This window comes from Panthera pardus, unplaced genomic scaffold (assembly GCF_024362965.1).
Source record: "Panthera pardus isolate Hobbes unplaced genomic scaffold, ASM2436296v1 HiC_scaffold_7, whole genome shotgun sequence".
NCBI lineage: Eukaryota > Metazoa > Chordata > Mammalia > Carnivora > Felidae > Panthera > Panthera pardus.
Window position 1 is genome coordinate 30830373 of NW_026527002.1, and position 22849 is coordinate 30853221.

Consider the following 22849-nt stretch of genomic DNA (forward strand, 5'->3'; position numbering starts at 1 on the left):
TTTTCGGGGTCAGGTTTTCGACGCAGAGTCAATTTTAAAGGATGGGTCTTACTCTGGTCAACCGTCCAGGCGGTGTTGGCTTCCGGCACGAAGTCTTCTCGAACCGCAAAGGGATCAGCTGGTCGGGCGTGGGTGTAATGGATCCAGGTAGCAATCCTATCGACTTTGAGAGCAGTGGGTGTGGTTAGGATCACAATATAGGGTCCCTTCCACCGTGGTTGGAGGGTCTCTTGCTTGTGTTCCCTGCACGTATACCCAATCTCCGGGTCGGTAGTGATGCGGCTCAGGAGGGGGCCCGTTCTCATAAATGGCTTTCAATCTAGGCCAAACTTCCTGGTGGGTGTGCTGGAGTTCCCTCAGGGAAATAAGTTTATGATCATCAGATTCAGTTAACACATTAGACTGTAGGTTGGGAATTATAGGGGGGGGCACTCCATACATGATTTTAAAGGGGGTTAATCCCAGTTTGTAAGGGGAGTTCCGCACCCTGAACAGAGCGTAGGGGAGTAAGACTACCCAATTAGCGCCAGTCTCTATGGTCAATTTAGTTAAGGTCTCTTTTAGAGTTTTATTCATTTTTTTTACCTGTCCTGAGCTTTGGGGTTTATATGCACAATGTAGTTTCCAATCAGCCCCAATAAACTGCGCTATCCCTTGTATTACCTTTGAAATGAATGCTGGTCCGTTGTCTGATCCTATTAGGGTAGGGAATCCGTACCTGGGTATGATGTCTTCTAACATTTTCTTTGCTACTATCTGCGCAGTCTCATGCTTGGTGGGGAAGGCCTCTGTCCATCCTGAAAAGGTATCTATAAATACTAACAAATATTTATATCTATATTTTTTAGGCTTTACCTCGGTGAAGTCTACTTCCCAATAGGCTCCCGGCCTGGTTCCGCGGGTTCTGGAGCCAGGGTTTTTCCCGTGGTTGGTGGCGTTAGTTAATTGACAAGCTTTACAGCTAGTAACTATCTGCTCAATTTTTGTCCTGGAGTCTTTAATGGTGATCCTAGCATGTCTTATTAAGTCTTGCATTTTTCTTGTGCCCATATGAGTGGCTCGGTGCATCTTGGATGACTTTATTTCCCATTTCTTCTGGGAGGATTATGCTACAGTCTGCTGCTCTCTACCATCCGTTAAGGCACTGAGTTAAAGGTAATTTTTGGATCCAGTTTAGGTCTTCTTTAGTGTAGGCGGGATTTTCTGGTAAACTAGCTGAACCGGGGTCTGGTAGGGTGGTCATTAAAGCACAGTCCACCTGTAAGGCTGCCTCTCAGGCCACCTGGTCAGCCAAATTATTTCCTCTGGCCACCGGTGTGACCAGTTTTTGGTGGCCTGGGCAATGTATGATGGCTAGTCGTTTAGGCAGCCAGAGTGCCTTTAAAAGAGCCAATATTTCTTCTTTGTTTTTGATAGTTTTCCCCTCTACAGTTAACAGTCCCCTCTCTCTGTATATAGCTCCATGTGTGTGGGCCATAGCAAAAGCATATCTGCTATCGGTATACACGTTTAGTTTTTTGTCTTTTCCCAAAGTCATTGCCTTGGTTAAGGCCACAAGTTCAGCTCGTTGGGCAGAGGTGCCAGCTGGCAAAGGCTCTGCCCAAACAGTCTCAGTTTCAGTTGTGACTGCTGCCCCCACGTACCTTTGACTTTGATGTACAAAGCTGCTGCCGTCAGTGAACCAGGTAACCTCGGCGTCTGGCAGCGGGTGATCCTGTAAATCTTCCCGAACTCCATGAACCTGTGCCAATATCTCAGCGCAGTCATGGAGGGGGGTATCCAAGTCCGGGTCTGCCTTCGCGTTGTGGGTCGGGGGATGCGGAGGACGGTTTCCTTCCGTGCATCAGTGAGCCATCGTTGGCCTTCTCTTAACAGATACCCCAAGTAGGTTACCTCGGATCTGCAAATTTGGGCTTTCTTTGCTGAAGCCCGGTACCCCAGGGCACCAAGTGTCCGGAGGAGATTTTTGGTGCCTTGCAAGCAAGCTTCGGCAGTCTCAGCGGCAATTAAAAGATCGTCAACGTACTGCAAGAGAGTCACTTTGGGGTTTTGATTTCGGTACTCACCCAGATCCTCGTGAAGTGCCTCATCGAACAAGGTGGGTGAGTTTTTAAATCCTTGGGGGAGCCGGGTCCAGGTGAGTTGCCCATTTATGCCTCTCTCAGGATTGGACCACTCGAAGGCGAAGAGCTCTTGACTTTTGGGGGCCAGAGGCAGGCTGAAAAAAGCATCTTTTAAATCAAGGACAGTATACCATTGTCTTTCTGGGCTGAGGGCACTTAGGAGGGTATAGGGGTTGGGTACTGTTGGGTGTATGTCCATGACTCGGCGGTTAACTTCTCTCAGATCTTGTACCGGACGATAGTCCGCACTGTTAGGTTTTCGTACAGGCAGCAGGGGGGTGTTCCAGGCTGAATGGCAGGGACGCAAGATGCCTAAGTCTAGGAGGCGACGGATATGTGGCGTGATGCCATTTCTGGCCTCCATTGACATCGGGTATTGTCGGACCCGAACTGGATCTGCCCCCGGTTTCAGCTCTATGAATAGAGCTGGGCGATGTTTAGCCAACCCCATACCCCCGGTTTCAGCCCATGCTCCTGGAAACTGTTGGAGCCAGGGCTCTATGTTTTGACTTTGTGAGGGTGGCCCCTGGTGGAGTCGATATTCATCTTCTAATCTTAGAGTAAGTGTGGTAATGGGCTGGTTGTGAGGGCCAGTCACTTGGGGGCCCCCTGGCGTAAAATGAATTTGGGCCTCCATTTTAGTGAGTAAGTCTCTTTCTAATAAGGGGCATGGGCTGTCGGGGATGACTAGGAAGGAATGGGTGACCTTTCCATTTTCTAGATCCATAGTCCTCTGGGTGGTCCAGGGATATTTTTTTATTCCGGTAGCCCCTTGGACCCAGGAAGATTTTTTAGAAATTTTTCCATGGGGCCTGATCAAGACCGAATGTTGTGCTCCTGTGTCAACTAGAAATTGAACTGGGTTCCCCTCCACTTGTAGCGTTACCCTAGGTTCGGGGAGGGGATCCGAACCCCGTCCCCCCTATTCTGCATCTTGAGTGAAGAGGGCGGGTGTGGTTTTTGGCTGCCACGGTTTTTGATCATGACGTGGCTTTAAGTTGCCTGTCCTCTGGAGTCTCTCTATTATTAAAGACACGCTGGGCAATGCGGACTAAGTCCTGAATCTGTTTTCCCTCCAGGTCCTCTAGTTTCTGGAGTTTTTTTTTAATATCAGTGGCTGCCTGATTTACAAAGGCCATTACAACAGCAGCTTGATTTTCGGGGGCCTCGGGGTTCATGGGGGTATACTGTCTGAAGGTTTCCATTAATCTTTCTAAATAAGCGGCAGGGCTCTCTGTCTTACCTTGTATCACTGAATACACTTTTGCCAAATTAGTGGGCTTGCGTGCAGCAGCCCGGAGACCCGCCACTAGAGTCTGGCGATAAATGCGTAGCCGTCCCCTACCTTCTGCCGTGTTGTAGTCCCAGCCATCCTGTGGGGGTCGGGTCAAGGGAAAAGCTGCATTAATGAGATCAAGGTTAGCAGTGGGTTGGCCGTCATCTCCAGGAACCAGCTTTCTTGCTTCCAATTGAATTCTTTCTCGCTCCTCAGTGGTGAACAGGATTCGGAGGAGCTGCTGACAATCATCCCAGGTGGGTTGGTGGGTAAACATAACGCTGTCTAAGAGACTTATTAAATCTTTAGGGTTGTCAGAAAATCGGGCATTCTGGGTTTTCCAGTTATATAGGTCACTGGTAGAGAAGGGCCAGTATTGAAGTCGGGGGTTCCCCGTCTCATCGGGAGGCCCTATTTCCCGTAAGGGTAAAGCTACGGTGGAGTCAGGAAGGCGGAGTCCTGGCTCATGTGGGGCCCGCCTACGGGTATGTCCGGCAGCCCTTGGACTTTGCCCCCACTAGGCTTGGGCGCGGGTTGAGCCTCCCTATTCTCTAGTTCTCCTATGGGCTGGGCTACGGGAGGCTCTGCCGGCGCAGCAGGGATGGGGGCAGCTTTCGGAATAAGAGGAGGAATCTGGTAAGGGGGAGGGTCAAGGGAAAGTAAATCTTGGTTGTCGGGGAGAACAGGGGGTGCAGTTGGAGTTGGCGGCTTGGGAGGGTTGATAGGTTTAGCCGCTAGGATTTGGCATGACTCTGCTATTAAGGAAGAGGCCATCCAAGGAGGTGGGTTTTCTACTAAATCTTGTCACACCAGAATATAGGGAATCTGATCCGAGTGACCTTCTTTCCCTGGTAGGAAAATTTTTTATTTTACTTTAAGGACCACAGGGAGGCAGAAGGTTCCCTCTGTAGGCCAATTGACCCCAAAGGTGGGCCATGCAGAGCGGCAATAGGTGATCAACTTCCTTTTGCGAATGTCTAGGCTTAAGTTGTGTCCTCTAGCTTTTACATCCCTGAAGTTGGCGAGAAGGAGGGAGAGAGGGGTGCTCTGCGTTTGGCCCATGTTATGATTCTGAGGAAGAGGAGAAGGGAAGGGGGCGGCACGGAGGGGGCCCTGAAGCGGCTGAAATCAGCGATGGAGTTTGCACAGGCGACCTCCGAGGGTGAGACCCCTGGCGGCCTGGCTGGGCCCCGGGGGGAGGGGCGGGAGGGAAAGCCGCAGGCAGCTGAGGAAGGAGGAAAGAGGAACAAAGGATGGAATAATTAATTCTGATCAGCCGAAAAAACACTTAATTCCAATAAAACATCCGACGCACGAAAGAAAAACAAGAGCCAACAAGAATCTCTGACAGTGGTTTCAACTTTCTGGGGTCGTCTCGGCCAGCCCAACAGAAAGGGTTATGGCTAGGACGGCGGTTATTACAAGGGCCCAGGGGTGACAATACATTTAGACTGACATAGAAGCACTCGCATACTCGCCCGTCCGCGTCCCTCGCGGGAACTTAGGTGCCTCTCAGCATGGGCGGGCAGGTATAAACCCCCTGCTTGGATCAAAATAAATTTTGACCGCCTTAAGCCGTATGAGGATCACCGCGGAAATCGGGTTAGAGCCCACTCGAATCCCGTAGCTTATGCCGTGGGACTACACATAGGGTAAGTCAGGCGCGTGCCCCTGACTCCCAACAATCATTCCAGTCGATTTAACAGACAGACACACAGACACACATCACATCAAAATACGGGTAACAATTGGCATGTCTAGATGGTTTTTTTTCTTTTTAGACGCCTAGAGATATTTCTTAGCACTCTGGAAGTTCATAGAGAAAATGAAAGTATTTAGTTCGCAGGCGCGTTGGGCATAAGCAGCCCACAGAAAAGAATCCTGATGGGCCAAAAAGGCCCCCCGATGGACCAGGAAGGTCCCCTGATGGACCAAGAAGGTCCCCAGATGGGCCAAGAAGGCCCCCAGATGGGCCAAGAAGGCCCCCAGATGGACCAAGAAGGTCCCCAGATGGACCAAGAAGGCCCCCAGATGGGCCAAGAAGGTCCCCAGATGGGCCAAGAAGGCCCCCAGATGTCAGTGGACGTCTCCAACTGACCCCGGCTGGGTGCCCTATAGCGCGTCCGCCAGGGTCACACCAGCTTCCAGACAGAACCGGTTCTCCAGAGAAGAAACACAGATCAGAGAGAAAAGGAAGAACGTTAGAGCCGGCTTACTTACCGATCGGAATCAAATACGACCCGTTGACCAGAAGTCTGGTGGGCTCGGGGGAGATCTCGGTGGGACCTCCAAATGTAATGCCTGAAGTTCCAAAACCTCCCACAAAAGACCACCAGAGTCGTAAGTCAAAGCCAAGCGGCAAGGGTCATTTATTGCAGGTTCGAACCTGGTCCTCTGCGCACTCGTCGCCGGTGACACAAGAGGCCACGAATAGGGTTGGTATAGCGTTTTTATAGACAGAGACAAATAGCACAGGGGAGGTTTTTTACTTGTGGCGGGAGGAAGAAAGGGGGAAGGGGGTAGGTGAGGAATGTGCTAAGCAGGCAGGTTTACAGAAGCGAGAAATGCCGGTTAGTTTGTATACAATCACTCATTCCATTACATATCAGACTACATTTAGGAAGTTTTACAGCCCATTCTACAGTGGGTTACAATCAGGAAAGGTCTCACAATGCTCGTAGCAAACAGCAAGCAAAACAAACTTCTCAGCAATTGTATTTCTTATCAAAGATCCATAATAAGCAGAAAAGAGAACCTAGCTTTAAACTAAGGTGGGGCTGTCATTTGGATTCAAAGCTGTTCCTTTCAGAAACTGATAGTTTAAAATTGAAGTCAAACTTATGGCACTTTCTATTCTTTGGCAAATGAAATTTCTATTTCCTGATTGGATCATCCACACCTACTACTGGCTCATGTTCTTTTCATTCACCTACTAGTTATTCACTCTATTAAATTTTTGTTAATTATTTTGACTTTTTAACATAGATATTTGAGGAAAAACTTTAAAGCTTATGTGGATGGAAGAGAAATTTCTGTCCCCATAACTCTCCTCGTTTCAGATTATCTGCCTTCAGGGATAGGAAGATTTAAATTTTTTTACGTACCAGGATACTGATCAGCTAAAGTTCCATACAGTATCACTGTTAAAATTTCTGCCCTGTTTGTCCTCTTTTTCTCTGCTTCCTTTCATTGTAGGGTTAAACCTGCATTTGTAAAATGAACAGTTACAATTGTAGAACTATTAACATTCATATGCCTGCATTACTCTCAATTCTTTAGGTGAGTTACACCATTTACATCTCACAATAAATTTGTAATGTACCTGCTTATTTTTCCCACTTTGCAATGAAGAAAACAAGACACACAAAGTTTATATAAATATCTCAAAATCACAATGCTGTTGTCAATGGAGAAGTGTGAGTAAAGTGAGTAAAGTAAAGCCACTTTAGATTAGATTCCAAGGACATGCTCTTATCCAATACACTGCACTACTTCTTTGGGGATAGATACAGCTAAAGATAGACATGGATATAGACACAAACCAATATGGTTAAGTAGTGTATTTATACTGATGGATATAGATGCATGATTAGACATAGCTAATAGAAATAGATACTGATGAGGGAGCATGAGGCAGGCTGAGGGGCAAAGCACAAGGTAGCACACACACCACACCACCCCCACCCCAGGTGGCATCTGTGTGATACTCCTTGCACACTCCCAGCTACCCAAGAACAAAGGAAAGGGGTTTAAGTGCTTGCCATGGTAATGTGGGAAACTAAGACAAATGAAAAATTAAATTCCTTTACAGCCTGCAGCCCACTGGCAAGTCCTTGAAACTGGCAGAGTGACCTCCCTCTAGGAGCTTAGCTGCCTCAAGGATGACACTTTGCTAGGAGCAAAAGAGAAACTTAGTTTTAACATTGTCCCAACCTCTAGGATCCTGTAAATCTACTTCCTTTATCCCAACTGCCCCAGGATATATGCTGTCAATCATGCTCCAGTCTTAGGGCCCCCTGAGATGCATCTGAGGGGTCTCATGACTGAGGTTTCATTAAATGGTGATAAATGGCGTTTCTAGCTAGTCCCTCAAGGTCCTGGAAACCTTGCTTCCAAAATTCCTTAGAGACTTAATCTATCCCTGACCCCCTCCCAACCTGAAGGTATATAATGAGTTATCCATCAGGACCCCAGTGCAGCTCTTCCTGCCCATGGGTCCTATCCCCATGCTTTAATACAGTCACCGTTTTTGCACCAAAGACATCTTCAAGAATTCTTTCTTGGCCACCGGCTCCGGACCCCATGAACCCCCATCACTCCAAAACTTCATCAGATATGTTGCTGCTTACAAAATATTATAGAGAAAAAGCAGGCGGGTACAAGGGAAAAGGGAATGTTTAAGGAGCTATTTTCTACAATTCATAGTATCAGAGTGGTACAGTGAGGAATTTTATTGAACCATCTCTGGTGGCCACATGACCTTGACAAAACCAGCTTGTCATTGCTATATTGAAATGGGACATTTGATATATTGAGAAAATAAATTTTGAATTGTTTGGTTTATAATTGCTGAGTTATAAACACAAATACACTTTCTCACCACACCCCTAATCTCATTCTTTTATCCTTCTTTTCCTATATAATAAATAATGTCTTTTCTCACCAGGAAGTGAAAGCAGTAGACATCTTTGAGCCTCAGCCTTTCTCGGAAGTTCACTCTATCTCTGACTTCTAATAGTCTCCCACCACAACAGAGCTCAACAATTTGATTAAACATGAACACATTTACTACTAAATTAGCAGATATTGCATGTGAAAGACAAACCATTTTAATGTTGAAGAATAGCAAGAAGATAATCATTTCTACGTTAGCTTTGAGTAGTTCCTAAAAGATGTACTGATGGTAATTATGAACAGCTGTCATTAGAACTTTGGGTGGAATATCTGATATTTTGAAAATGTATTCTCAGAATCTACTAAGTTTGATTCAAAGACAGAAAGAACATTTCCTTTAAGGCCATGTGGAAGTGATTAAATTTGAAATAATTTTGATATATCATAAAGGATACAAAGTGAGCACTACCTTTTATATCTTAAAAAAATTTTTTTTACATTTATTTATTTTTGAGAAACAGAGTAAGACAAAGCGTGAGTGGGGGAGGGGCAGAGAGAGAAAGAGGCACAGAATCTGAAGCAGGCTCCAGGCTCCAAGCAAGCGGTCAGCACAGAGCCTGATGTGGGGCTCGAACCCACGAACCGAGAGATCACGACCTGAGCCGAAGTCAGACACTCAACCAACTGAGCCACCCACGTGCCCCACTACCTTTTATACCTTAAAGGAATAGCTCATTATTTTCTTATTAAATAATTAAATTTTCATTTCAACAAATTCTTAGAATTTTCATAAGAATTCTTTTATTTTTTAAATGTTTATTTTTGAGAAAGAGAGAGCAGGCAGAAGCAGGGGAGGGGCAGAAGGAGACGGGGGACAGAGGATCCCAAGCAGGTTCCATGCTGTTCGTGCAGAGCCCCATGCGGGACTCAAACCCACAAACCGTGAGATCATGGCCTGAGCCGAAACCAAGAGTTGGACACTTACCTGACTGAGCCACCCAGGCACCCCTGTATTCTTTTTTTAAATTTTTTTTTAATTTTTTTTAAAATTTTTTTAAACATTTATTTATTTATTTATTTATTTATTTATTTTTTTTGAGACAGAGCATGAACAGGGGAGGGTCAGAGAAAGAGGGAGACACAGAATCTGAAACAGGCTCCAGGTTCTGAGCTGTCAGCACAGAGCCCGATGCGGGGCTTGAACCTGAGCCGAAGTCGGACACTTAACCGACTGAGCCACCCAGGCGCCCCTGTATTCTTTTTTTTTTTTTTAATTTACTTACAATCAGAGAAAGCAAGAGAATGGGGGGAGGGAGTAGGCAGAGAGAGAGGGTGAGAGAGAATCCCTAGCAGGCTCTGCCCTATCAGCATGAAGCCTGAAATGGGGCTCTATCCCATGAACCTTGAGATCATGACCTGAGCCAAAATCAAGAATTGGATGCTCAACTGACTGAGCCACCCAGGCAGCCCTGAATTCTTTTTTAGAAACACTTTTTCTTTTCTTTCTACTGTACTTGTAATTTCTCACTGTCCTCAAAGAAACTTGGCATAAGTACCTGGAGAACCTTCTTTGCTAAGCAAATGAAAAGGTTTGAAAAGGGGAGAGTCAAGGAAAGAGAGGTTTGATTGAGTTGGTTCTTTTAAGGTAAATAGGAAGAAATGATGATTTCTGTTTCAAGGCTGACGTCAGGTAAAATTAGTGGCTGCTAAAGAGAACTAATATCTATTTGTTGGAGTCTGCTTCCAAGAGTTTGAATTTATGAGCAAAAAATTTTCAACTTCTATTAAATCATTTTACTATAAACTACTTGTCAAAAAAATGACATTTGCATGATTATCAGCAAGGCCTGGCACAATAGAATAGAGGCAACACTTTGAAGGCAGTATTTTTTTTTTTTTAATATAATTGTCATGTTGGCTAACATATAGTGTATACAATGTGCTTTTGGTTTTGGTGGTAGATTCCTGTGATTCATTGCTTACATATAATACCCAGTGCTCATTCCAACAAGTGCCCTCCTCAATGCCCATCACCCATTTCCCCTCTCCCCCGCTCCCCCCCTCAACCCCCAGTTTGTTCTCTGTATTTAAGAGTCTCTTAAGATTTTCCTCCCTCTCTGAAACAATTTTTTTCCCTTCCCTTCACCCATGGTCTTGTGTTAAGTTTCTCAAGTTCCACATATGAGTGAAAATATATGATATCTGTCTTTCTCTGACTTATTTCACTTAGCATAATACCTTCCAGTTCCATCCACGTTGTTGCAAATGGCAGGATTTCATTCTTTCTCATTGCCAAATAGTATTCCATTGTATATGTAAACCACATCTTGTTTATCCATTCATCAGTTGATGGACATTTGGGCTCTTTCCATAATTTCACTATTGTTGAAAGTGCTGGGTACGTATATAGAGGGCAGTATTTGTCTTTGGTCCTTAGAATTCTCTTCCCAAACAAAAGATAAATTATGCTAAAATAGTAAGATGTTTAGGGGGAATGAATTTCTTAGGAATGTTTCAGAATGGAAGCTAGGCATGGGTAACATTAATTCACTTCCTGAAAAAACAAGCTAGGGGAGGACCTAGCTGAACTGAATAACACTTTTACTATGTTAAATTTTCCAATACAGATTTTCTGAGCACACAACCAGTATTTGAGTGTGAATTTTGGTCAGTTATTCAATATATACTAGTACTGGTGTTTGAAGCCATGTGCCACAATAAACTAGAGATATTTCATATTTCAGTGCCACCCTAAAGAGGAAAAGATTCTGAATTGTTAGAATACATTTTGTGACTCAGGGATCGTAAGACCTTGAGACAGAAATATGATCATGATTAATAGAAAACATCCTTAGATTCTTACAACATTAAACCATTTTAGTCATTAATGTTTTCTTTGCCCCAAGCCATGGAATCACCTATTCTTAGAAGAAGTTTGTTCCTTTTGTGGGAGAAGAATAATATTGAAATCTAAAACCCTAATAGCAGGAGCACACATTGTATTTTTCTGCTTGATTACTGAACGTAGGCAGGGTTGTTCAGGCTACATAAACAAGAAAGCAAGAGATTCCTTTGCTTTGCATCCAAATTGGGAGTTTATTCATTTATTTTCTCTACATTAATAACTACCAGCTTTTATCTTCCGCCACTAATTTTAACATATCATGCTATATATATTTCTTGATTCTAAATGTGTTAAAAACATTACAAAGAAGGAAACTGTGTATTAATTAAATATGTATAGTAATGTGAGAAGATTAATATAATTATACAAATACAAAATCAAGAAATATCAAACAAATTTAAGAGTAATAATCCAGGCATCATTAATATAAATAGGATTATAAATTATAAATTAATATAAGTGGTATAAAATGGAATTTATATTAATGAGATCTGAATTGCTAATCTTAAAGTTAATTATTAATGGAACGTAACAGTTAAGTTTTCAGGAATCTTAAAAATTCATTGAAATACATATCAAATTGATATTTGATACAAAATAAAACCAATTCTTGGTTTAAAAGATGGCAGTAGAAAATTTTAAAATATTTAATGGAAAATTATTATTCAAGCATAATCTAATACAGAAAACTATGTCTCGTCTCCATGTGTTCTTACATAATGATCACACCCATTTTTCCAGCAGTTGGATTAAGAAACTATCAGCAACAACTGTGTCCCCTTCCAGTCTCTGTGCACTTCCTAAAAAGTGACAACTCACTTGTCTTTTTTTTTTTTAATTTTTTTTTTAACGTTTATTTATTTTTGACACAGAGACAGAGCATGAACAGGGAGGGTCAGAGAGAGGGAGACACAGAATCTGAAACAGGCTCCAGGCTCTGAGCTGTCAGCACAGAGCCCGACGCGGGGCTCGAACTCACAGACCGTGAGATCATGACCTGAGCCGAAGTTGGCCGCTTAACTGACTGAGTCACCCAGGCACCCCTACTTGTCTTTAACAGCAGAGATCAAAGTTTGAGCTTTTTGTAAATTGAGTCATAGTAGATGTACTTATTTGGTGTCTGGCTTTTTTTCTGACCATTATTTTTAAGAGATCCATTTATATTATTGCATATAATTTTACATTGTGTTTATTCTCATTACATATAGTATTGTACTGTATGAATATACCACATGTTTTTATTTTTGGAGGAGGAGGTTAATTCTATGGTAGGTAAACAGTTGGGCTTTTCCAGTTTTGGGTTTAAGTTAGTAGTGCTGTTGTGAAAATACTCATTTATTTTGTAAGGTACATACCCAGGAGAGAAACTGGTAAATCTGTTACTCCATATCCCAGCCAACACACAGTATTATTACTCCATTTATGCATATCCCTTCAGGTAGCTGTGAAATAATGTTGCTTTGTGGTATTAACTGGTATTTTCCTCAGCTCTGATGTTCATATGTGTTATGGGCTGAATTATGCCCCCCACTGATTCTTAAATTGAAGTCCTAATCCACCGTATCTGAGAAAGTGACTATATTTGGAGATAGGATCATCAAAGAGGTAAAGTGAGGTCGGTAAGATGGGCTCTAAACCAATATGACTGATGACTGGTGTCCTTATAAGAAGACAAGATTGGGACACAGACAGAGGAAAGACAATGTGAAGACCAGAGAAATGGCTACCTATAAGCCAAGGAGAGAACCATCAGAATGAAACCAGCCCTACCAAAACTTTGATCTTGAATTTCTAGCCTCTACAACTGTGAGGATATAATCTTCTGTTGTTTAAGCCACCAGTCTGTGGTACTTTGTTATGGCAGCCCTAATAAACTTAATAAAATGTATTCATTGGCAAGTTGGATATTATCATTTTTAAATGCTTTTCTAGTATTCGGACATTTAAAAAATCTGGTCATATCCTTTTTGATAATCTATAAGAGTTCTTAATTTATACTGGATAAGTATATTTGCAGTGAAATAAATATCTTATGTTGTAAAGATCTTCTTCTGTTTTCTTTAGTTGCCTATTTCCTCTAACATTTTTTGAGATATTTTTGACATATAAAAATGTATACATTTAAGGTATACAACTTGATGTTTTGATATGTTTATATATTATAAAAAGATCACCACGGTCAAGATTGGTGATGTAACCTATCACTTCTACATAGTTAACACTTCGTGTATCTTGAAGTTTAATTCAAAATCTATCCTCTTAGCAAATTTCAAGTATACAATACAGTATTGTTTACTATCATGACCATACTGTACTTGAGCTCTCTAGTACAATTTAACCAACATCTAACCATTTTCTTTTACTCCTCACCCCTGGCAACCACCATTCTACTCCACTTCTATGATTTTGACTATTTTAGATTCCATATATGAGATCATGCAGTATTTCTCTTTCTGTGTCTTATTTAACTTAGTATAATTGTCTCCAGCTCTGTCCATCCATGTTTTCACAAATGGTGGGATTTCCTTTTTTTTAATTGCATAATTATATACGTGTGTGTGTGTGTGTATACATATATACATACATACACATACATACATATATACACATATTTATATAAAACATTTTCTGTATATATTCTACAAAATGTGTATATCACATTTTCTTCATCTGTCTAAGGACATTTAGGTTGTTTACATATCTTGACTATTGTGAATAGTGTAGCAATGAACATGGAAGTATAGGTATCTCTTCACAATCTTAATTTCACTTCTTTTTTACATATACCTAGAAGTGGAATTTGGATTGCTGGATATATAGTGGTTCTATTGTTAATTTTTGAGGTAACTTCATACTGTTTTCATAATGGTATACATTTTCAATGATCAGTAGAATGTATGTTTATTTAATTCCTTTCTATATGTTTAGCAAATATAATTACACATTTTTAAATATTAATTTTTGATTTCAAATCCTGGCCTTGATATAACCTATCTTTCAATAACATTCTTTAATTTCTCTTGATAATACTTTATAATTTGTAGGCTTCGCACAATTTTCATCTGATTTTTGGAAACCTGTATACTCATGAATTGGCGTCATCACACTCATCATCATCATGATTTTATAAAGAAAGTTGAGGCTCTGCGGATTCATTTGGTTTATTCACCATGTGGTGACAAGGCCTGGACCAGAAGTCTATTTCTTTGATATCCATGTGTCTTTAGAAACAGTTAAAAGAGGGATTCAGTTCTCAGAGTAAACATTCTTCCAGTGAAACCATGGAACTTGTTTTGTATTCATATAACTTCAAATAAATAATCAAGAAAAGTTTCATGATGTTTTAGAACATTTTCTATAAAATATCAAATATATATAAAATAAAACAATATAAATATTAAATAACAACACTGAGTTTGCTCATTTTTTGAAACTTGCTATTTATTTAAAAGAGACAAATACAAGCTGGAAGCTTGAGAATAGCCTGTCTTCAAATTCAGTCTGACTTAGGAAAATGTTTTCAGCACGTTTCCTCTCAAAATTAGCATTTTCACTGTCTCTTTCTCCCTACCCTCCCCCACTCCATTTTTTCTGCCTAGTAATTTCTCACTTGTCTTTAACAGTATATCCTGGTTTGAAAGGTAACATAATCTGTTTTCACTATGTGTAACAACAACAAAAAAAACCCCACAGTACTTTATGATTTTCCAGCTAAGGAAGCAGAAGTGAAATAGAAAATCATGCTTTAAGGCATATTTTGTCAAATCTGTTGTGAAGAATTGAAGGTTTTGGATGTTAATCCGTAATGTAGATTGGCACCTTTGAGTGTAGATAAACAAACCTGTAGTTTGGTCTAAAAAGAACTTACATCACTGTAGCTTATGATGACTGTGTTAGAGAGTGAGATAAAACAGCTTTCTGCTTTTTCCTCAATATATCATCACTGTTTTATTGTGGGAAGGGATTGGTGCATTGCAGAGTGGATCCGAGTCATATACTTCCTCAGTCAAGGAAAGTGGAACACATTTTTGAAAGTTCCTTTTTTGTGTCTGTAGCATAAGACATGATCATCCTTTTCTAACAGAAGTGGAGAACAGGAAAAATTAATTCAAGAAATATTTAATTATCACTTACTATGGTCCAGGTAGTGTTCTGATGCTTAATTAGATTCTGTTTAAGCCGTTGCAGAGATATTAATTATGAGAGGACGAAAATGATGGTTGTTCCTAAGAGAACACTAAAAACGAAACAACAAACTCCAGGCCTTAAAGCAACACTCATTAAATGTTCATTGCATTACTAAACTCTCAAAATACACTGCTACCTAAATAAAATATTCTTTTTTATTGTTTTTAATCTCCTCATAATTTAAACTTAAAATATGCATAAATCAGCAGAATTGGATTGATGTTAAATTCTTATTTTGGGTAAATATATCAAATATATCATGGCTGGATAAGGTGATAACTTCAAGAAAAGTAGGGTGAAGGGTACATAAACCTTCTGTATTATCTTCGTAATACTTTTGTGAAGTAATCTAAAATTATTTCAAAATAAAAAAAATGTTTTAACAACAAAACCATCTCAGTGTGGCTTTAATATCAAAGCATATGTGTGCTACAGTCAAGTAAACCTTGCTAAATCTGTAGTGAAATAGCTCAAGACATGATCTAGGAACTGGAAAGAGTATAAGAATCAAACACATATTTAAGCTGTGACTTTATCTGTGTCTGTTACTCATCCCTTATGTTTGTTTTTTTTGATTTCTCTCTTCTCAGCAAATTCAATGTCTGTGTTTCATTTGAACATAGCCAATTATGGCTGCTTATGTGACCATATAAGTGAACATGTGCCTCTCTAGTAATTGACCTATTTTATACAACCCTTAAGTTTCTGGATGGAATGATCTTATTTTCTTGTTGTTGTTGTTGAGCCAATCTACAGAGATTGGCTTACACTATTTGCAGTCTTTACCCATAGAACAATTACTTAGAGCCAGAGATAGGTGAGGTCACAGAGTACAAACCATGCTACAAAGGCTTACTCCTGTGGATTCCTGAAGAAGTCTCAGGAGGGCAGGATCCTTTAATGAGGAACTTGTAATTTGAATAAAGTATATTAGCACTTCAGTCGGACTATACCAAAGAGAGCAAAGGATTCACTAATTTAGGGTTTTCTTATGACAGTATGGAAGTATAGAATAACTGTTGCTTATACTATGTTTATTATATTTCCCTTATGTTGTATTTATTATAGTATTATCATTATTTATACTAGTATCACCCAAATCATCCTTTCCTAGGAAGATAGGCTAGGGAAAATGTTAGAAAAAAAATGGCTCTTTTGTAGCTATTATAAAATAGTAAATGAAATTTTGTATCAGTATTAATTTTCTGAAATCCTATGTGTGGTATTATTTTCCTTGGAATCCTATTTGTGGTACTATTTTCTTTGGGTAGAACGTGACATCAGGTATACCAGAGAGGAAGATAAAACAATTATAAAAATATTTAGTTGGTGACACTACTAATAATCAAAGTTTTATCTTTGTTCCATCATTGCCGAAAGAAATGAGTTTTACAGGTAGATATTAACATCTGGTAAAAATGTCTATCAGTGTTCAGAGTAATGCCTAACTCATATACTAACTTACTTATTTGTATGTTTTGGGGAAACCAGCAATTAAGGTAAAATTTTGGTAGTTTAGTTAGATGTTTTAATGAAGTTCTGCATTTCATGCTGTTTTGACTACATAACATCCACTTGTTACTTCATTTTACAAATGTGGTATTTAGTGAATCTAGCACCTTTGGCTTTTGAAAATTGTCCTTTTTCCACACATTAAAATCCTAGATCAATTAACAGAAGGCATTAACTTCCTGGCAAGAGAAAACATTTTAAAAAATGATTTCCTTTGTCATTTAAATGAGTTTCAAATAATTTGTTTTTTGGGAGCGATAAAAGCCCTCTGTGTCTTTTTCAGTTTGCTGTTAGGTTGTTTTTGTTTGTTTTTTGCTTTTAATGTCAGGTGCAGAGATAAATTATTCTGTCTAGTACATGGCATATTCTCTGCTTATGTATAACCCTATTTATGCTTTATTTTGGAGTTTTTTTTTCCTTCATGTCCCATCTTCACACCTATTTATTCACCCCATGCTCAGACAACCAAAATGTACTTTCTAGTGTATTTAGTATATATCCTTAAGGCATTATTGAATACTTGATAATTTAAATAATTATTTAATAATTATTAATTGTTAATTATTTATTATTAATTATATTATTATTCAGTGTTCAAAGTCCTGTACACTCAGAAGTGCTCCAAATAGAAAATATTCATTTGGACATTACCAGAAATTCAGGGTACAGTATTTCTATAAAATAGTAAACAAAGAAACAAGTGAAAAAGAAGGGAACATTGGCAAACTCATTATTTGAAGCTAATGAAACCAATCCAAAAAATTGCTTTAAATGCACAAAAATGAAATTATAAGCCAAATTGTTATTAACTTAAATGTGAAAATTTAATATAAAATGTTGGTTTACTGATGTCAGTGGTGTCTCTCCAAATAATATATATATGTTGTATATATTATATACTATATATATTACATATATAATACATAATGATCAAATAAATTTATCTCTAAGATGCAAGAAAGCTCAATATCAAATCTAAATGTAAATCAACATTAATAATCTTTAAGAGAAACATATCTTTAAACTCACTAAACAAAGAAGCATTGTCTAAAGTTCAGTAGTTCATTATAACTGAAATAAAATCTCACAAAACTAGAAGTATGAAAAATTGGTAAGGATTATCTACTGAATTTCTTCAATGCATTTTTTCTAAGTTTTTGTTTAAATTCCAGTTAATTAACATACAATGTAATATTAGTTTCAGGTTGAATTTGGTAATTCAACACTTACGTACAATACCTGGTACTTCAATGCATTTTTAACTTTATGATGAAAATATATATTCATTCAGGATAAGATCAGAATGATGTCAGCTCACTGTGTTTCTTGGCCAATAACAAAAGTAAGGTTTAAAAAAGTAATACATGGGCGCCTGGATTGCTCAGTTGGTTAAGTATTCGACTTTGGCTCTGGTCATGATATCCCAGCTCATGAGTTTGAGCCCCGCGTAGGGCTCTGTACAGACAGTTCAGAGCCTGGAGCCTGCTTCATATTCTGTGTCTCCCTCTCTCTCTACTCACCCCACTCATACTCTCTCTCTCTCTTTAAAAATATTTAAACATTAAAAAAATAATTTAAAAAAAGTGATATATGAAGTGAAAAATTTTAAAGATAAAATAGTTGTATTTGAAAATAAAATAGTCCTGGGAAGCCTGGGTGGCTCAGTCAGTTGAGCGCCGACTTCGGCTCAGGTCACGATCTCATGGTTTGTGAGTTTGAGCCCCACGTCGGGCTCTGTGCTGACAGCTCAGAGCCTGGAGCCTGCTTCAGATGCTGTGTCTCCCTCTCTCTCTGCCCCTCCACTGCTCATGCTCTGTCTCTCTCTGTCTCAGAAATAAATAAACATAAAAAAACATTAAAAAAAAAGTCTCTTAAATGGAAAACCTAACACCATTAACAGACAGACATTAGACTTGACAATAGACTTCAGAAAAGGTGTCTGGCATAAGATTATTTTAGAAAAATCAGTTGTATTAAGGTACTCTGGCATTAAACCATTAGAGAAGTGAATAGATTCTGGGCTGGGAAACATACTTGGAGAATCATGCATTGATTAGACCGTTCACAATTAACAGCAGAAACTATATGTATCAAAGGAGTCACCTACTAAAAGTGTACACGAAATCTATGGAAACATTTTTAATTACTTAAAACATAAATAAATGGCGGGGCACCTGGGTGGTTCAGTTAAGCGTCCAACTCTCGATTTCAACTCAGATCATGATCTTACGGTTGTGAGATGGAGCAGCCCACATCTGGCTCTGCCCTGGGTGTGGAGCCTACTTGGGATTCTCTCTCTCCCTGTGTCTTTGCTCCTCCCTGCCTTCCCTCAAAATAAATAAATAAATAAATATATATACATTACAAAATAAAACATGAATAAATGGTAAAACATTCCATTTTTATGAATGTGAAAACTGGACATTGTAAAGATGACAGTTTTACTCAAATTATTTGAAAAAAAATGCTGTGTGTTTTCCTGTGAGATTTCTCCAGAATTTTCAAGGAAACTTAGACAATTAATTTGAAAATATGCTTGAAGGAAAATCTAGTGGTAGGTGAAGAGACTTCAAAAAACTAATGGATATAGATGGAACAAACTCCTTGAAATAGTAAGATATATAACATGAGTCATAGTAATAAAGAAATTTTGGATATATGACATATATTACATTAACAAATCATTGTATATAATATTGATTAGTTTGTAGATAGAGCCACAATTGAAGACTACACTGAAAATATTTAAGTTTTGACCCCTACTTTACAACAACAATAACAACAACATAAACTCCAAATGGTTTAATTACTTAAACTAGAAAGGTAAAAGTATAAAGCCAATAAAACAATAATAGGAGATTATTATGAACTTGGATTATGTAACTGTTTCTTAAACAAGAAGCAAAGAGAAAAAATCAGGTTCTACCTCCAATTCAATAAACAAAATCCAGGAAACCCAAGTTTTTAAATGAAAAACTCGTGATATACACATAAATAAACATAACATAGAAGGATAAGTTGGATGGAAAACAACATGAAAGTATTTTTACTTTATTTTTAATTGCCATTGGTCTTTTTTTTTTTTAATTTTATGGACAGAATTTGGATTACGCATAAAACAAGCAAGATTAAATTAATACTTGTGTTTTTGAGCATCTATACAAAAATATTAGGTGCAAATATGGTTTATAGTAAGGAAGGAGAACATAAGTTTAGTGCAAGACACATAAATAGGGAACTAAGTGAACATAAACAATGAAATTTAGCTCAAAATATGTAGGACTTCAGGGATGATTTTCTAGAGTAGGAAGCACCTCAGCTGTGACTTAAAACAAATGTGTTATGGTAAATAAAGGAGCAAGAGCTTTCCTGGTAGAGAAAATCATGTGAGCAAAGGTAAAGAATAAAACTGCATTTTAGAGATATGGTTCTCAAATTCCTGTGCTAAGATCCCTCCGTTGCTCTAATTCCCATTCTTCATGAGGCATGCGCCATTTACCATTTCTCTTGCTTCTGTGAACTGCTCAGGAGGCTGCTAGCACATTAATTTTCTAGTTCAAGTTAGAAAGTGTAAAATATCTGTTCTCTCTCACGTAATTATAATGTGGAAATTGATACTAAAGAGTTGATTGTGTTAGAAAGCAGTGGGTTTTCTATTAAAGTTCAGAAAAAGGAAAGTAGAATCCTATGTTAATCACTAGTGCAACAGCTAATAAGGTATTGACTGTTGTCTTCTGAGATAATGTGTCTATAGAGGAAACCTCTGAGAAACTATTTGCTCCTTTAGGTCAGTTTAAAGGGGTGAGAAGTTTTTTGTTTGTCTTGTTGTTGTTGTTTGTTTTTTTTAATAAATTGGTAAAATGGGGGTGCCTGGCTAGCTCAGTTGGAAGAGCATGTGACTCTTGATCTCAGGGTCATGAGTTCCAGCCCTATGTTAGGTGTAGAGATTACTTAAAAAAAGTTTTTTTAGGGGCGCCTGGGTGGCTCAGTCGGTTGAGCAACCGACTTCGGCTCAGGTCACGATCTCACGGTTTGTGAATTTGAGCCCCATGTTGGGCTCTGTGCTGACAGCTCAGAGCCTGGAGCCTGCTTCAGGTTCTGTGTCTCCCTCTCTCTCTGACCCTCCCCCATTCATGCTCTGTCTCTGTCTCAAAAATAAATAAACATTAAAAAATACTTTTAAAGAAATTGGAAAATTAAAAAAGAAATAAAACTGGTTTAAATCTCAAAATTTTCTCTTCTAGGAATGCAATTCTGATGACTCATTTCTAGCAGTTTGCTTAACTATCCACTTTAACTTCTCTGCAATTAAAAGTCCAGACATACAACCTTGAATTATTTCTCTCCATACATCTGTGGCCCTTCCCACCTAATGCTTGCCATTTCTTATATTGGAATGAATGAAATCAACCAGTTTTGCAAGCTAGAATTCTGGGCAAATTATTTTCTTACTCTCCTTTTATCAATCATAGTTTCTAATCAATCACTGCTAAATAGGCAGCCATAAATATTTCTTGAATCTGCTTTCTTTACCCATTGTAACTGCTATTTTCCACGTTCATGCAAACATCATCTCTGTCCTTGATTACAGATTTCCTGATTGGGCTCCTAATGATAGTCATGGTCCTATCCAATCTCATCTCTACCTAGTAGCCCTTGTGGTATTTTAAATGATAAGTTTCATTTTATTTCTCTTATGGTAAAAACCTTTCAATTATTTCCGTTTGTTCTTAGGATAGATTTCAAAGTCTTCATTATACTTTAATCACCCTTCATTCATTTGTCCGTAAAGAGACAGTCATACTGAAAGTATTTGAAAAATAATATTTCTGAGCCTTAATTTTCCATCCAAAAATTAAAATGTGAGTATTGAATTATTTAAGATATGCAAAATATTTTGAGAACTGAGTATTAATAAATGTTAGCTATGAAAAATATTTCCTAACCCTTTCAAATTTCAGTAAGATATCATTCAAAATTTTTGTACTTGCCCTATTGCAATTATATACCATATCATATATTAAATTATACATGCATCACATTGCAGTGAAATTTGTAAATTTCTTGATATAAAAGCATATGCCAGTCTTCATGACTTTATAGCCATATACTACTGCAGTGTTGCCAAATGGTAGATAGAAAACAAATGTCTTGGATGTATGTAAACATGTACGTGTTGATAGATGGATGGATGTGTGTAGCTTATTAACACTTTTGTTTCTTCAGTATGTGTATATATATTATTTATTTTAAGCTCTGCAAGGGATGAAATTTTGCTTACTATTTCTTTTGAAATGGTCTTCAATCACAGAATAATGTGTGGTGTGCCAGATGAACTTGATAAATACACTACCCTCTTGGTTCATAATTATTTGTTTTATACTTCAGGACACTCTTATATTCCTTAAGGAAAATAGCCAGGGGAAAAATTTGTTATAAAAGTAAAACTCACAGGAATAAAAATTCTTCATACTGTAGAAAAGTTTTTGTGTTTTTAGTGCATTTATTGGGATAAGAATACAGGGGAAAAGTGGGGGTTTTGGTTCATATAAGTTGCTTTAAATGGTTTAATTGGTTCTGTATTGTAAAAGAGTAAAATTATTACAGTGATACAATAAACATCAAAAGTACTGAAGCACTTTTGCTTCTGAAATGTTGGACTAAATGTATAAATGTATTTTCTCTATTCTTTCCACCAACTACAACTAAAAACATACGAAACAAATGTAAGAAGACTGTGTAAGGTGGAAAGAAGGCACAAAGGCTAGGTATTATGGAGTTTGAGATATGACATGAAATTCATGTTGTTATTGACTGAAAATTTGTCTCCTTCATATATTGAAGCCCTAACACCTAATGTGATGGTATTTGGAAATTGGGCCTTTGGGGGCACCCAAAAGAACTTATCAAATTCAACACCCAAAAAACAAATAATCCAGTTAAGAAATGGGCAGAACATGAATAGACATTTTTTCCCAAAGAAAACAGCCAGATAGCTAACAGACACATGAAAATATGCTGAACATCACTTATCATTAGGAAAATACAAATCAAAACTATGATGAGATACCACCTCATACCTAATAGAATGGTAAAATCAACAACACAAGAAACAACAGATATCGGCAAGGATGCAGAGAAAGGGGAACTATCATTGTTGGTGGGAATGCAAACTGGTGCAGCCACTTGGGAAAACAGTATGGAGGTTCCTCAAAAAATTAAAAATAGAAC

At 38.6% G+C, this 22849-nt stretch overlaps 1 protein-coding gene across 1 annotated transcript in view; it reads right to left on the minus strand.

Annotated features, from left to right (window-relative positions):
• Positions 1-1120: 1120 nt before the first annotated feature.
• LOC128775279 (uncharacterized) overlaps positions 1121-22849 on the minus strand; it is a 32377-nt gene continuing 10648 nt past the window's right edge. The window contains exons 3-6 of the mRNA XM_053896157.1: positions 5620-5700; positions 3976-4199; positions 3469-3916; positions 1121-1791 (exon numbers count right to left, since the gene is read on the minus strand). Coding sequence (XP_053752132.1) covers positions 1274-1791; positions 3469-3916; positions 3976-4199; positions 5620-5700 — 1271 coding nt within the window. The 3' untranslated portion in view covers positions 1121-1273. The remainder of the gene's footprint in view (positions 1792-3468; positions 3917-3975; positions 4200-5619; positions 5701-22849) is intronic.